The following is an 18,797-nucleotide window of genomic DNA, read 5'->3' on the forward strand; positions in this document are numbered from 1 at the left end:
AAATGTTTTATTTGCTATGTAGACATTAGAAATTATCAAAGTTTTAAATTTTTAATTAGTTAAATTTCAAAGTAATTAAGCTTGGATTAAATAACTTTGAAACTTCAATATTTTCTAAATTCTTTGTAGTGATTCACTTTTAAAATAAAATGAAAACATATATTAATTTTATGCTTTTATTTTTTCTGGTTTATTTTTTTTCTGGTTTTATTTTTTATTTTATCATTCATTAAGATTTTCATTTTTTGAATTTAGTTTTGTATTTTTTTAATTTTTTTTTTCAGTTTTAATTTCTCTTTCCAGTTTATTGTTTGTTTGTTTTATTTTAGCTTAAGTTTACATTTGTTTATTCAATGCATTTTATTCAACGCTAACTTAAAAAAGGCAAGGAGCTGTGGCCAAGTTATTGATAAAAAATATTATATGGGTAAAAATATAATATAAAAAAGTTTTAAGCGGGCACATCTCCTGAGAAGGCTTGATATATATTTATACATATACATACATATATATATATATATATATATTATATATATATATATATATATATATATATATATATATATATATATGTATATATATATATATATATATATATATATATATATATATATATATATATATTTAAATAATTTTAAATGTATTCTACAAACTGGAGTGCTCAATATTCTTAAAAGACAGAGCAATAGTAACAATTATCCAATGAGAGGACTTTTTTAAACCCCTTTGTTTATTATTTTTAAATTTTTTGTCAAACAAAGCTTTTGTGGTCGAAGTGGTTAGCTCAGAGCATTTATGAACAATAAAAACAATTGCCCAGTGAGTGGAAAATGTTTATCAAAATATGTAACAGAGTGAACGGAAAAAATGTTTTTTCAACCATAAATAATTCTTTAAAAATAAAAGGTATTCAAAAGACACCATGCTGTCAAAATACATATGGGAATTGAAAGATAAAAATATTGATGATTTTATATTGAATTGGTCCATCCTTAAAACAGCACCTGCATAAAATAATATTTCCAAAAAATATATATTATGCCTACAAGAAAAATTTGAAATAATTACACATGCAAACCAATTTGAATTGAATTTCAAATGCAGGCATGAAAATAAGTTTCTCCTAAAAAACTATTAAATCCCCCTTTAAAAAATATTTTAAAAAAAGGCAGAAGTAAGCAATACTAAAGAATTCTTTTTATAATAGTGTCAGCATATTCCACAAATGTCTGAAAATTTACAGTAGCCAAGACATTTATGACTTCCTGTAATTTAATTTTTGGTATAAATTGAAGTTTTATTAGTTTGGTGAATATCAATTATGAATATCAATTAAATCTGATAAGTCCTAAAGTCGTAATTAATTTTCTGATATATATATATATTTATATATATATATATATATATATATATATATATATATATATATATATATATATATATATATATATATATATATATATTAGTATTGACTATTAATAACAATTCATCATATTATTTTAGTATGAATACAAGTTAGAAATTAAATAATTTATAAACTAAATGTAATTTTTTCTTAAGTTTTTTTAAATAGAAATAAATTAAATAATCATAATAGAAATTTATTATAAAATAATAAAAATTAAAAAAATAAAATATTAAAATTAAAACAAGTGTTCATTTGTATAAAAAAAATGTGGTTAAAATGAACAAACCACAAAAACAAAGTTAACAAACCTTAGTAAAAAAAATATCAACTAAACAAAAAAAAAAAAAAAAAAGAATTATTATTTTGTTAAAAATCCTTTTAAAATGCTTAAAAATCCTTTTAAAATGTTAAAAATGCTTTTAAGCATTCATTGATGTTTCGGCATAGATTTCACTAAATTCTGAGTAATATCTTTTAGAACACTATTCAGTAATTTTGTTACTAATTCTTTCAGCTGGTCCAGATCTTTTATTTCAATTTTACCAAGATTACGGTTTAACCAAGACCACAAATTCTCTATGTAATTGAGATCTGGACTATTGGCAGGCAAAGACATGATTTTAATGTTGTTTTCTTCAATAAATTGCTTGCAAATCTTAGCAGTATAGATCAATATCTTGTTGGAAGATAGTTCCCATGTCTTTTTAGAAAATGTGAATAGCAGGCATTAAATAATTATCCATCATGTCTAAATATCTTATGGAGAATCAAGCCTTCCATCAAATTGGTCCATTTTTTCATGTGGCTTTCTTCTAAACATTAGTTCGTTTTTTATTGAAATAATCTTAACATTTATTTCATCTCTGAAAAGAACGTTGTGCCACATGCTCATAGAACAAATTTTATGTGCTAAACACAAGTTTTTTCTTGCTTTCTGATGTTTCATCAATAGACATGGTTTTTTGCAAGCAGCTCACCGCATGTAATTGTGTAGCCATTGTGCTAGGGTTGCTCTCTGAAATTTAGGTTTGACTCCATAATACAAACACTTTAGAGCAGTGCCCATTATAGTATTTGTAGAAAAGAGAAAGAGAAGCAATATTACGACGATGTGATAATGATTAAGAGAGATTTATAGAGATAAAAAGCAGAATCCAGAGTAAGAAAGTGTCGAGGACAATAAAAAGATGCAACCTTAGCAGATGCTAATTTTGAAATCGATTTGATATACGGTTTCCAATAAAAATGGGAAGTAAGAGTTAATCCTAGAAATTGAAGGGTAGATGACTCATTGAGTACATTACCATTTATAAATATAGGATGATCTAAATTATTGCAATAATGATTGGCTGAAAAAAATTGGGATTTATCTGAATTTAATAAATAACAAAATTAACTAATAGTTCTGAGTAAATTGACAAATATGTCTACTCATAAAATGGTAATCCCAAAATAATCAATCTTGTTATCAAGCAAATTCTTTACGCACATATGGTACAAGCAAACTATATAGCCCTAGGTACAAGAAATGATAGCCTCGTGAAAAATGTCATCTATTAACAAACCCACATTGAGAGTAAACTTGTTGAATATTGAATTTAGTGCATAAGTAACAAACAATATAATGTACAAAAACTTATAGATAAGCATTTCCTCTAGGATTGTAAAGCAATCCTAGAGATACCAGATACCAGAATCCAAAGATACCAGCGGCAAACTTACTTTAGACCATCAAAAAGCATTTTCTGAAAATAACTTTCTATAAAAACGCTTTCTGAAAACCAAAATAGGATTGCAAAATAAATATTTTATAAATAATCACCTCACTGAGAAGCATTACTTAGAACTTTGTAAGTTTCAAATAAATTTAGGTGGTACAAGGAAGCCTAGGTAAACGAACCTCCCTGCTATTAATTCTTTTATATATATATATATATATATATATATATATATATATATATATATATATATATATATATATATATATATATATCTTGTCATCTGATGTTTTTGATTGAAAATTTTTTTATTAATTGTAATTTTTTGCTGAACAACTGAAATATTTAAAGATTTTGAGGTTCTTATTTATTTTAATCCTATAAAATAGTAATTATAGCTGTTATGCCAATATCTTGTTTTTTAGTGCTAAATATTATTGGGTGACTTAACTTACTTTAGTGTTTGTAGTTTTGTAATACTTATGATTTCATCACATTCATATTGAAATATTGATCACATATTTTAAATTATGTTTGCAAATTATTATTTAGTTTCTAAAGTTAAGTTTAATTTGGTATCATTTAATTTTAGCTTGTTGCTGAAAATGAGTGAAAAGATAAGTTCTTCAAATTTTCCTTTGACACGTAATCGAACTGCAATATGGTTGATTGGTCAACCTGAGAAGAACCTACCAAGCAATGCCCTTCCAACGATGGTTGATGTGTTAAGGACGTTTTTCCACTATCACAAAGCATTGAAACAAACAGTTCCAGCCAGTGCAAAAGCAACATCTAATGGTTTAACTCACATCTGGAAAAAGAATTCCAATAACTTACCAGCCTCATATTGTATCAAAAGTGAAAGCATGCGTTGACGAATATAATTCAATTAAAAAGAATAAAGGAAGAGCTAGTAAGTCACAGATTGCTAGAGAGAAAGATTTTAGTATCAAATTAGATTTACTGTTTGACATTTTACACAAGGATGCAAACAAGCTAATTAAAGTTGATGAAGATAAAATATTTCTGGAAGACCAAAAGAATGCTCATATGATGAAGATGGCTGCAGAAGATGTAAAATTATCTTAACAAGAAAAGCGAACAGCAGAGCGTCAACAAGCAGAAACAAAAAGAAAGCAGAATGAGGAAGAGAGAAGACAAAAAGCAAATGCTGTCCTTACCCCTACCTGTAGCCACTTTAGTCTTGATTGTGATAGTGATAGCAAAGCAACAGAAGTCAGAGACATTCCTGATGACAATGATGATTATGAAATAGAAATTCCGGTTTATCACAAAAAACTAGTAACCCAATCAACTGACTGTGAACAAAGTCCTAAAAATAAAAAGCCACATATTCTCAATGGAATTTTGTCTTCTCCAGATGTATCATCCACACTTGATCGAATCAATTTATCTGACCAAAAATTCACTATATTGGCAGCTGCAATTGCTAGAGCAAGTGGAGAGGACCTCCAAAGTACACCATTATCGAGATCAACAGTCCGCCGCAAACGCATCATGCATCGTTCATCAACTGAAATCATATTCGGCAGAAATTTATGTCAAGTGAGAAACAAGATATGGTCGTCCACTGGGATGGTAAGATGATGAGAGACAGCACCAACTATGAAAATCCAAAGTCCAATGTTGATAGAATTGCTATTGATGTGACTGGTCGTAATCTGGAGAAAATACTGGGTATTGTAAAGATATCATCTTGCACTGGACTGGCACAATCAAAAGCAACCTTCCAGTTACTGACCATATGGAATGTTGCAAATTATATTGTCGGTATGTGTTTTGACACAACAGCGTCAAACACGGATTTTAAAAATGGTGCATGCATCTTGCTAGAGAAGTTGACGGAGAAAAATCTTCTCTACTTTGTTTGCGGTCACCATATGGATGAAGTAATTATTGGGAAAATATACTCAGTTTTGCTTGGATCCAGCATTGGGCCCAACATAGCTCTTGAGATATGTTGGGCCCACTGCTTGAGTATTTGAACGATTTCAGAAGTGTTGTCCAAGCATAAATCAAGCCAATTATGCTCCATTAGATGACGCCCATCTTGCTGAACCACAGCTTCAGCAACTTAGATCAGAGGCTGGTTGCTTTCTGCAGCCTTTCTTATCAGATGACTCTTCGTACTTACCAAGAGAAGACTACAAAGAGATGATCGAGCTGTGGCTTTTAATTTTGGGTTTTCCATTATCAGACTATGCCACCAAGAAGTATCGCTTTCGCATGCCGGGAGCTTATCACATGGCTAGATGGATGGCTAAAGTCATCTATTGAATGAAGATATACCTCTTAAGAAATGAATTCAAATTGACTATGAAAGAACAGAATAACTTGTGCGAATTTTGTATCGTTGCTGCTCATATCTATGTACCAGCATTGGATTGCCTGTCCAATTGCAAGTGATGCTCCAGCAAATGACCTGGTGCTCTTCACAATAATTAAACAATATTCTGAGATCAACAAGGTCATTTCAAATGATGCTATGAAGAAGCTTCAAAATCACACTCTGTACCTTGGGTCAGAAATGATTCCATTTTCATTTTTTTCTTACAGGGTTTATGACACAGAAAAAAAGTTGAATTTTGAAGCTATGATTCAAAGTGGAGCTGATTGGAGTGTTAAGGTTATAAAGTGTCCAGCAGCAGAATTAAACAAGTTGGAAAAAAAGCAACTTCATGAGCTTGTTACATCATCATCAATTGCTGCTTTGCAGTCACTTGGTCTCGATGTAACCATTTTATCTGGAACGAACCAAAGACCTGGGAGAATATTGCTGAATTTCGTTATACTAAAGCAATTGTTAAATCTGTGAAAGTTATCAGTGACACTGCTGAGCGTTCTGTTGCTCTTATGAGCACATTTAATCAATCCATCACAAAAACTGAATCTGAAATGCAGAAACTAATACAAGTTGTTGAGGACAACAGAAATCGCATTCCAGATTGCCGCAAAAGCATCTTGATGACATATGCCACTGTTGCTACAGACTAAACTTTTGATCTTGTAAATAGTGCAACATTTGAATGTTATTTGCATTATTTAAGGAATTATTTTGAAAAATAATTCCTTAAATCATAGCTATAACTCAAGTTTTTTAAATATTGTTGTTGCGGCAAATGCTTTTAACACAGTAAATTTTTATTTTCCTTGAGCAACCTCAAAATATTATCCGAAAGTCTTAAAATTTTGCACAAAAGTTTTTTTCAGTCAAAGAAACAATATTTAAAACTGTGCAACATTTAATTCAAAAAACTTTTTTTTTAGCACACCCCTAATATATATATATATATATATATATATATATATATATATATATATATATATATATATATATATACAGCATAATAAGATATATATATATCTTATACTGCTGATTTAGGTGAGCAGTATGACGTCATACTGAAATAGCTTGCTATTCAGTATTGCGGGGGGCTTCAGTACATTCATCGGCTGACAAATAGCCTGACTTGCAGTGGAGTGCTGCTACATCGACTGAGGGTTTGGGACGGGACAGCAATCTTTTCATTCATTATTCTTCGTTTTCTTCTTTTTCTAAAAAAGCCATATCAATTTAGATAAGAAAAAAAAGTGAGCAAATGCTCACATAAAGGGTGTTCCAAAAAAACCCTAATATATATATATAAGGATTTTCTCGAAAAAAAATGTCAATCTCCGTGGCTGTTTTCTGGTGATAATTAGCATAAAAACCGTAAATTTCAAATTTCAGCCCATAATGTTAACCCTAATCCTTGTCCCAAGTCCCCCAAAATTATTTTTTGGTTTTTTTAAAGATTAAAAATTATTTTAGGTAAATAAACAAGTAAATTCAGTTTTAACTTTTATTTTACATATATGTTCAGGAAAAAAAATCATAGCCATGATAACAAGTTTAATATGGGTATTAAAATATCATAAATATTACTAATTTTTCACGTTTATTGGTATTTCTCATATATAGTATTATTGGTATTTCTTATATTGAGTAACTATCAAAATTAATCTCATTAAAAAAATAACAACACATTTTCTAACTTATTATACATTTGAATATGAAGGAATACACAAAGCACTTACACATTGATTTAAATAGGAAAAAGTAACTACATCAGTAAAAGTTTGTTTAACGATTCAAAGTTGCCTTTCTGAAAAAAACACTTTCTGTGGTTTTCAACTACTTGTAACACACTTTGCTTTTTTCATCTTTTGTGAGGGACAATGAAAAGTCTTGCATCAATTTTACACCTCTCTCAGCCACATCATTAACAACTCTAATATTTTTTTAAAAAGTACATTACTTTAAGATAGTCTTTGTTCTCCTCCCATGTTTACACAGGAGTTTTCACACCAAGGGTTTCACACCAAAGGTTTCAAACAGAAGCCAAGAGTTTTGTCTAATCAATGATGAAACTATTTTTTGTTACTACAGGAAAGGTTGGTGTATCTTTTTTCAGCTCACCACATTGGTAGAATTGGATTTTTAAATAATGTTCTTTTTTTCATTGTCAGACAACGTTTTTGAAAACAATGAAAAACTGCTATCTTCTGGGTTAAATACCAAAAATAATTTTTGAATATTCTTGAGGTGCTTTCTGATATTTCCTTGTTGATGACTTTAAAAACCTGCAACTCATTGAAAAGTTTCAAGTCATTAAAAAGAGCGTCAACTCCATAAGGGCATGTTAACCAGTGCTTGACATACACAAGCTTTTAATGCTCTAGAGCATTAAAAAGACATATTTTTTAGCTTAGCAGTATTTACCTCATTATAGCCCATAAAATCTCTAAAGAGGTACATTTTAGCAGCACATAGTTTTATATATGTGTTAATTGCTTATTTGATTAAACTATTATGATTTAATAATGTTTACAAATTGTTAGTGTTTATATGTCATAAACTATTTTTGCAAAAATAGTTTAAGACATATATTATATGTCATATAAAATATATACACTAACAATTTGTAAACACTATTAAATCATAATAGCTTATTCAAATAAGAAATTCACACACATGAGCACCAAAACAAAAGACAGCTAATTACTAAAATTTTGATGTGCTTTTGATGTATTTTAATGTATTTAAAAATACCAATAAAAATAAAAAAATAGTAATACTTATGATGTTTAATTCCCATATATATATATTTTTTTGTAGTTTTTTAAGGTGCTCCCAGAAGTCCTTACGGTTTTATCACAGAGCACCACGGGAGAGCATTTAACAAGAAGTTCATGCCTCCTTCTGTACCAATGTCGCTTGTTGGTCTAGAGTTAAAGATCGAACCTCAGACCTATGGGTTCTGAGCCAGAACTCTAACCATTGTGCCATGGTTGCTATAAACTTGTTATAATGGCCTTTGATTTTTTTTCTGATCATATGTGTAAAAAAAAGTTTAAACTAAGTTTACTTGTTTGTTTACAAAAAGTTATAGAATAAAAATAATTTAAAATCTTTGAAAAAATGAAAAAATGAATATTTTGGGGGGACTTGGGACAAGGGTTAGGGCTAATATTTTGGGCTGAAATTTGAAGTTTAGGGTTTTTACGCTAACCATCACCAGAAAACAGCCGGGGATATAGACATTTTTAAATTTTAATTTTTTTGGAACACCCCAATATATATATATATATATATATATATATATATATATATATATATATACATATATATATATATATATATATATATATATAAATATATATATATATATATATACATATATATATACATATATATATGTATACATACATATATATATATATATATATATATATATATATATATATATATATATATATACATATATATATATATATATATATATATATATATATATTTATTAGTATATATATATATATATATATATATATATATATATATATATATATATGTATTTATATATATGTATATCTATATATATATATATATATATATATATATATATATATATATATATATATATATATATATATATATATATATATATATGTATATATATATGTATTTATATATATGTATATATATATATATATGTATTTATATATATGTATATCTATCTATATCTATATATATATATATATATATATATATATATATATATATATATATATATATATATATATATATATATATATATATATGTACATATATATATACATATATATATATATATATATATATATATATATATATATATATATATATATATATATATATATATATATAAATATATATATATATATATTGCAACCAGGAAGTTGCATCAGTTACATTAAAATTAAGAAATTAATTATAAAAAGAATTCTTTAGAATTAGGATAATTAACTTTAATAGTATTTCTGTTAAAAATTTTGTGCAATTTATTAGAGGGAAAAATTTTTGTCTTTTAATTTAAAAAAAACATTTTCCAATATTTCGTAGAAACATTTTTGCTGTACTGAGGGTTGAACCAAATTATATTTCAGTGCATTTGTAAAATGTTTAAATATCAAAACATCTAAACAGTCGTGGTCAAGTTGTCAACAAATAAAATCATTTCCGTGGTGAGCAATAGCATTCAATCGCACGCCATTCCTGTCCAAGCCTGTTAGAAGAGTTTAGATTTAGTCTATTGTTAATTAAAATAGGAATTTATTTTAAGATTTTAAGGGGATGATTTGAATTTATATTAATTCAAATATTATCATAGAAGATCTGTTGCCATGAACAAAGTTTGTTCCTCCCCAAGTGGCACCATCCATTGAGATGGAAAATTATTAGAAAATCTTGCAGGGCTCACAAAATTAGATTGAATTTCTGAAATAAATTTTTAAAAACTACTGGGAGCGCCAAAAATTCAAAATGGAACAGGTGATCTGCAAAAAAAGGCTGTAGTTCCTTATATAGACAATTGGAATCTATTCAGAAAAATCTATGCATTGTCAATTGAGACTATGATTATTAATACAGAACACATCAAAGTTATGCTTTGATAGTGCAGTACTTATATCATGATGTACTTCACTTGGCCTCTTGTCATCATGTTTACATATTAGTTCTAGAAATTGTGGTTACAATATCTTTGGGATAATCACAGGCACCAAAAATTTTGTTATTTAAACCATTTTAAGTAGCATGGGAAAAAATTAACAACAAGCAGTTTTTACTCTCAGAAATTAAAATTTTGCAAAAACTTGGACATTAACAAAAATTTTTTGTTTTTAAGAGTCTCTGCTTTCAACAAGGCTGCAAGCAACTACTAATTAGAGTTGGAACTTACTAGAAGAGAAAAGATGAAGATTGTAGAGCAAAATAACGATTGACAGACGACTCAAAGGATTGCAAATTATATGAATCAGGAAAGCAAGATGAAGGAAGCGAATTCCAAAGAACTGATATTCAAGGAAAAAAACTAGGGGAATAAGAGTTTTTGGAGCACTTAGGAACAGTCACAGAAAAAGGATGAGACTTAATAAAGTGACGAGTAACACGAGAATGAGTTTTAGTAGATGGAATGAGACGCAAGCTCTTTAGAGCAGTGCCCATTATAGTATTTGTAGAAATAATAATGGTTACATATACATATTCTGACAAATATATACATATTTGTCAGAAATCAACTTGATTTACACAGATTATTATGAGATTCTCAACCTCTCATTAATTTTTATCAGAGAACAACCACTAAAAAGCATTTCGAGCACCAGCTTAAATTCATCTAGCATGATAGATAGTAATGTCGATTTATGCATTAAAAGTATGTATTTATTTTGCTATTAGTTTAAACTTATGAATGGATTAAGAGAAGTGTATTTGTGTAGCTGGAATGTTTATTTATACTTTTTGAAGGAAAATTGAAGGAACGGATGACCCACTAAAAAAGTTTCGAATTTAATTTTGATTAAGGGCAAAGAACTAGAGCAGTTTGTCAGCAAAAACACTATGATTTTTTTCAATTTTGCAATTGAATGCTGGTTTTTTGCACTGTCCTGTTCAAAGTTAGCCTTAAAACAAACAGTATATTGAAGCTAAGAAAGTAGTGCTGGGAATTGAATTAATGATTGATTCTGCTAAGCAAGCTGTAGCAATTTCATTGAAGGATTTGATATAACTTTGACAAAAAACAAGAAACAACAGCAATTTTTATTGCAAACAGTGCTAATTTTTCGATCCCATATTCCTAACACTAATAAATATACATTGAGTAAACTGAAAATTATTTAGAAAAAAAAAAACAATAGAGAAAAATATAATAAAATATTTAATTATCTCCTAATCTCTTAAATTTATTTTTTAACCATCATTTATTAATGATTTTAATTCATCATTTTTTTATAAATTCCATAAATCAAGACTTTATATATATAAGTAGTTGAAATATGTATTTGTTGATGGGTTTAATCTCTCTGAAATTAAACCCATCAACAGCTATGACAGAGTTTTTTTTTTTTAAATAACCTATATATTAGGTAATCCCATAATTTTTTTTTACAAACCAATTTTTATGCGGAGTGGCATAGAGGTCACATTTATATGAAAAAATTTTTTGTTTTTATTTTTTGTTGTTAAAAGTATTTGCGCTGATTGTTCGCTTTCCACGATTTTTGACCGAAGATTTTTCTGATGTCAAATCCAGTTAGATTTTTCATGGATATTTTTTTTAATTTTTTCCTGTACTAAAAAAAACACTATGCTTATCAGTTTGAGAAGTATGTTGAAAATCTTTCTCTGATTACGGTAGAATATGGTAGATATTTAGGTTATTTTAAAGTGACTTTTTGTTGATTTTTGAGGTCATATCCAGTCATGTGACAAACTTTATAATTTTTATCTTATTTTGGTATCAAATGACATTTTTTTAAAATAGTGTTACTGGAGCCTCGGATCAAACAAATCCAAATCCATGTATTAAAGTTTGTTTATGAGGGTCAAATACTATATATACATATATATATATACATATATATATATATATATATATATATATATATATATATATATATATATATATATATATATATATATATATATATATATATATATATGTATATATATATATGTATATATATATATATATATAAATATATATATATATATATATGTATATATATATATATATATATATATATATATATATATTTTATACATATATATTTAAGTTTAAAGTAATAGGTAATAAATGCAAAAAAGTTTTAATTTTTTATTCACAATATTATTTAATATATATAAAAGATATATATAATAATAATAATTATTTGAAAAAATAATTGTAAAGAATCTTGAATTGTTTGATTAGTATTACTAAAACAGATGGGATATGGTTGGCAAGTATAGATAAACAATTTTTATAAAATTCAGATTTAATCTTAAGATGAATTGAGGTTAAATTTTAATACTCATGTTGGTTATGTAACAACAGTTTAAGTAAAATTGCATGCATCAAAAGATGTTGAGTACAAAAAAATATGAAATGTCCTAAGCAGTAACATATAATATTTCTTTATTAAGCAAAAATGTAGCATTTTCAAACTGTGATAAAAAAAACTTATTTTAATATTAAGTAAGGGTAGGAAGAACTTGTAAACCTTAAACAGGTCATCATCAAGAAGAACATCTGTAATATTTTTATTTAGAAAAAACGTTAAAATAATTATAAGATAAGCATTTATATATCAAGGTGTATAAAAAAGCTTATAGTGGGTGTCCAATAATTATCTGTGAAAAATATAAACTGTCATTATCAAGTTTTCAAAAAAAATGTTGTTTTTTTGTTATTAGTTATTAAAGCAAGGCATTATTAAAAAGATTATTCAAAGTATTGGTCTAGGAAAGTCAAAACTTAAACATCAACAAGTTGACGTAAGTAAGACTATTTTTTGTCCATATTTTTTTAACATTTAAAAAAGCATTCTGTTATTTAACTTTGTAATCTCTTTAAGTATTTGCAAAAGCGGTATCAGTTTATTGACAAAAAAAGTATAATCAATTAAAAGTGACGTTTTCTATTTTGTATAATCTTTTAGTTCTTAAAATTGTTTTATTGACAGAGAGTTTGTTCTCATTTATATTGTAGTTATATTGATGCAGAGTTTGTTTTCATTCATATTGCATTTTATTGACAGATAGTTTGTTCTCATTGTATTGCAGTTTATTGACAGATAGTTTGTTCTTATTCATATTGCAGTTCAAGAAATTATTAAAACATTAGATAACAAATGGTTTTATTGTAAATGGCATAGTAACATCTTGTTTGTGTAGAGTTTAATTTTTTTTCTGTTTTTAATTTCTCTGTTGTTTTAAGATATACAAAATAGGTAAATGATTTAAAAGTATGGTATTTTATCTATGAAAAATTATTACCAAATTACCACTTTTAAAAATTATACAAAAATATAATGTTTAATATATATTACTAGCAAAGGAGGACCTGTAAAACAGGTCATGGGAGCTAGGTATGTCAAATATCTTAACTCTATCTGTTAGACTTTTCTTTTAACAACTTTCTGTATTAACAAAGTAAATAAGCAACATATCCACTGAGTAAACAGAGTAACCTACAATAAATTTTTAACAAAAAAATTAGATATATAAGGATGATAATAATGGTTGCATCTCCCTTTTAAATTTAAAATAACTCAATATACCGTAAAATCGCCTAAGTTTGGTCACCGTGTAACTTTGGTCATTTAAGAAAAAATATTAAAAAGCATGCAAAACTCAAACTTTTTTTTCTCAAATAATATTTCTAATTAGTTTGTAAATATGAATCAATAAAAAAAATAATGTTTATATGCAACCTGCTGAAATAATTCTTTAGCAAAACAACAATTTGAAAAAATGCATACTAATAAAATCTAAAATAAGCAAATTATTAAAATAAATGATCAAATTTAATCTTAGTATTATTAAGAACCACCAAATTAATTATATTTACAAAAAAAAATTAATAATTTTTGAAAATTAACTACTTTAAATATAAAAATTATTGAAATTTTGAAATACTCTAACTTCGGTCATTCACGAATAAACAATGAAGGAGACAATTAGCAGTAATATTGTGAAATGTTGATAAGCGTTGCGAATGTAAAATTTACCGGTAATTTTACCTGTAAATTTACTAAAAAATTTTGACATTTTTATAATGGATACACATCATGGTATCTTATTTGAATAAAAAATTTGTTCATAATTTCAAAATTAACTAACGGTTCTTTGAGTTCTAATAAATATCAAGCTTGTGACATATTTTTGGAGATAAAATTACAACTCAACGACAATTATAAATGCGTTACGAATCCTGTGACGATTGGTTGTGTGGATATTGCTGTTCTACTATGGTTATACGTGCAAGAATTGCCAATAAACATACAAAACTCATTTAAAGCAAAGTTGTGTTTTTTTGTTAATTTAATAAACCTTTTTAAATTAATTGAAAAATATATTTTTTATTTTATTAACCAGTGGTGTAGCAAATGTGATAATGACCAAAGTAATAAAATAGTTGACTAATTACAATAATAATTAAAAATGCTACTACTTATATTTAAAAAAGCCTTTTTTTATGTGCTCCTTCTTGTTTTCTTTAGTGCCCCAAAAGACTTTTTTTTTGAGCCCCAGGCGACGCCCTCCTTAGTTACTGGTATTATCTGAATTTATATCATAGTTTTACAATAAAACAACATTTTAAAATTTGTTTTCATTATTTGTAATGTTAAGTTTGTGATGCCTTATTATTATTTGTATAGCAAACGAACTTATGAGATGGTATTGAAAGTTCAGTCAAAGTAGATGTTTTTATTTTTAATTAAATATTCAGTTCTAGTTTTTATTTTTCATTTTTTTTATTTTTACAATATCAATTATCAATATAATTTTCTGTATGTTTCACGAAAAAAAAATCGAAAATTTTTTATTTAAGCGCGATAGATGTTCAAAGCTTAAGTGACCAAACTTAGGCAATTTTAGGGTATGATAATTATAAAAATTATAAAAACTTATAAGAATTATGAAAACTGAGAAGTTATTAAAAGTACTATTAAAATTCAATTTGAATTAATATTAAAATATAATAATAATATTAATAATATATTTAATGTGTTATATTTAAAAAGCTTTAGTAAATGTTATAAAGATTAACAGCATTTTGGTTTTATTTGGTTTTGGTTTTAACAACTAACACTTCTTTAATCAACAGCAGGAGCTCAATCTGTTCTATAATTCTAAATGGATTAAGACCCACTTAATGCAATAAGAAAATCTTGAGTTATTAAATCTTTTAGTTAACACATTTTGGACAGGCATTGTAAAAAAGGAAAACTGTATTGCATAGCGTGTTTATAAAAAAATAAAAAAATTCTCTTCAAGGAGGATTCTTTTTCGAGTTAGATAATGTCCATAAATTATTCAATTCTACTCTTATTTAAAAAAATGGAAGTAGGATATTGTTTTCAATTTTGCGATTCATATCCAATTACATCATGTATAAAAATTCTGTACTTTATTTGAAAGTGCATAAAATAGTATATTGATAAGAAATATCACAGCTGATTTTGTCTAATTCTTGTTACAAACAGCATTGAGTAATACTACGAATATTGACAAACACTGTTTTTCATCAGCTCATTGCTTTGCATTAAAGGATGCAAAAAATCATAATTTGCTAAACATTTAAAAATGTGACATAAAACTAAAACCCCAGCAACAGTGCAGCGTTTGTACTGCTCTTAAGAAAAAAAAATTACCCTGCTATAGGAGCTAACTTTTTGAAGTAACTCTTCATAAAGGAAGTTTTTTTTTAAATACTGCAATTTAAAAAAGTAATAAAAGTATATAAACTTTTTCTAGGTTTTTCTAGGTATTCTAGAATACTTTACGAATCTAAATTTTCTAGGTATTCTAGAATACTTTACGAATCTAAATTTTCTAGGTATTCTAGAATACTTTACGAATCTAAATTTTCTAGGTATTCTAGAATACTTTACGAATCTAAATTTTCTAGGTATTCTAGAATACTTTACGAATCTAAATTTTCTAGGTATTCTAGAATACTTTACTAATCTAAATTTTCTAGGTATTCTAGAATACTTTACAAATCTAAATTTTCTAGGTATTCTAGAATACTTTACGAATCTAAATTTTCAAGGTATTCTAGAATACTTTACTAATCTAAATTTTCTAGGTATTCTAAAATACTTTACGAATCTAAATTTTCAAGGTATTCTAGAATACTTTACTAATCTAAATTTTCTAGGTATTCTAGAATACTTTACGAATCTAAATTTTCAAATAAAGTTTATTACTGTATATTATTAAAAAAATTATTTTATGAATAATATACAGTAATAAACAAATAACTTGTCAAAATAGTTTTAATAAAGATATAAAATATATAATGTAAAGTAATAACATGAAGAAAATAAAATATCAAATATCAAATAAAATAAATATAAAAGACATAGTAAATATAATAAAATGTAACAAATAATTATACAATATATAAAAAACAGACATATGTTTAATGTAATATAATAAATAAAATCTAATATAAAAAATTTAATTTATAAAATATATTATATTTAAGTACACAATATACAAATTAGGGTTGAAAATTTCCCTGAAATTTTCAACCCAAGAAATTTTGCGGAAATTTTCGATAAAAGATAAACTATTTTATAATCTTTGGGTGAAATTTTAATTCTTATTTAGGTAGCTGTAATGAACAGTTTTATGGTAAAATATTGTGAAGCAGATTATAAAAATTTTAGAAAGCCCCCTTTGAAAAACATTTTTTTTGGTATTTTGCTGAGTTTTTTTATTGTAGCTATATGTAGCAACAATGATAATTTGTTTTCAAAGTTTTCTAAAATTTTGTTATTTGCTAAGCATATTGATGTTCATTGCCATAGCAAGCATTGTTATAGGCTAAACATAATTTGCACCCCTATCTCTAAAAGGGATGGGGGATTTTTTAATTTCTAATAGATTGGCCTACAAGTTACTAAAAACTGTAAAATTATAAAAAAGATTCTATTGAATATTTATAATATTTTACTATATTTTTTAGATTTAAAGACGTTATTGATTAATGCAAGGCAAAAAATAAAAGGCAAAAAAAAAAAAAAAAGAAATTTATTTTTGCTACATTGAACTATTTAAAAATATAGTTAGCAATAAAAATAAAGAACTAATGATTTTGAGGTCATAAATTTCACAACTATGTTTAAATAAGTGCTTTTAAAATTGGAGTCTCACTTACCACAACCTTGCTAGAGCAATTTTTGACTTTAAAATCAATAAATTAAAAAATTATGCAATACTTTAAAATGGTTTTTCAACCAATACTGCAAAGTGGGCAATTTGTGTGTGTGTGTGTGTGTGCGTGTGTGTGTGTGTGTGTGTATGTGTGTTTTTAAGTATCATACCAAGCAAATTAATTTATTATTATTTTCTGACCATTCAAATCAAATGTGTTTAGTAATGTCACTTTTAGATAAATTATTATTATTTAACACAGCTAGTGCATTTGCAACATGTAGCTTTTATAAAGATGGTTTAAAATTAAATCTTTACGCATTACAATCTTCCTATATTTATAAAAATTTGATATGCAATAAGAGGCAATTTTATGAATAAAATGAGAGAAGGAAGGGGGTAGGGTGGGGGTAAATAATTAAAAAGTACCGACTGGTTTCTTAAAAATAATAATAAAAAAAGGTCCTTAGAAACTAAAATTCACCCGACTGAATTGTATTAAATACCTGACTAGCCGACTAAATTTGTCAAAAACCGACTATAACTTGAAAATTACCTTCTTTGTGGGGGTAGAACGCCTCTTTCCCCCACACACCCTCCCCTGCCTTTGTAAAAAATCTTTACACAAAAAATTTTTGTTTTTTTAAAACAGTTTATAAAAGTAATAAAACTTATTAACCTAAAAAAGATTTCAATCATTATATTTTGTGAATATTTTACATCAGAGTTGAGAGAAGTAAAAACTAGAAATATGTTATACAAAAGCTCAAAAGACATGCTAACTCGGAAAACATCTACTTCTTGTTATTTCACAAAAGTGATGTAAGTAAAGTAACATATAACAACTTGAGATTTGTTGCTTTTTTAATGAAATGCGCAATTCTTAAATTGATAAACTTGATTATAGAAATTTGATGAAGAGTTGTGTATTTTTGCTTGTGGGTCTTTATTATTTTATATTATTTATTGAAATATTTAAAGAATACCCAAATATTATGATAATTAAATGCATATTTTTGAAACAACAAAATGAATTTTATAAAATTATATAATAACTATAAATTTATTGCAATAAAACATTTCAACCCTAATACAAATCATAAAAGTATGTTAAATAACAAACTTTTGATTAAACAAATTTCTACTCATTTTTGCGTTTGCAACACTGAGTAGAAATTTGTATATATATATATATATATATATATATATATATATATATATATATATATATATATATATGTATTTGAATATAAATTTATGTATATATTTATATATATATATATATATATATATATATATATATATATATATATATATATATATATATATATATATATATATACATATATTTTAATAAACAAGACAAACTTTTTAGTTAATAAAACCATTTTATTAATCCTAAACAATACATGTTTCGACT

The 18,797-nt window shown here is 25.9% G+C and overlaps 1 protein-coding gene across 3 annotated transcripts in view; it reads left to right on the top strand.

Moving 5' to 3' along the window:
* Window positions 1-18,797, top strand: part of LOC100209056 (uncharacterized) — a 112,919-nt gene that overhangs the window by 53,943 nt on the left and 40,179 nt on the right. For 2 of the 3 annotated variants that reach the window (XM_065788150.1, XM_065788151.1), the window contains exon 10: window positions 12,905-12,985. The exons of the other annotated variant lie outside the window; for it this stretch is intronic. In XM_065788150.1, the coding sequence (XP_065644222.1) occupies window positions 12,905-12,985 (81 nt within the window). The remainder of the gene's footprint in view (window positions 1-12,904; window positions 12,986-18,797) is intronic. 3 annotated transcript variants of the gene reach the window in all.

The sequence above is a fragment of the Hydra vulgaris genome, chromosome 01 (genome assembly GCF_038396675.1).
Source record: "Hydra vulgaris chromosome 01, alternate assembly HydraT2T_AEP".
Classification (NCBI taxonomy): Eukaryota; Metazoa; Cnidaria; class Hydrozoa; order Anthoathecata; family Hydridae; genus Hydra; species Hydra vulgaris.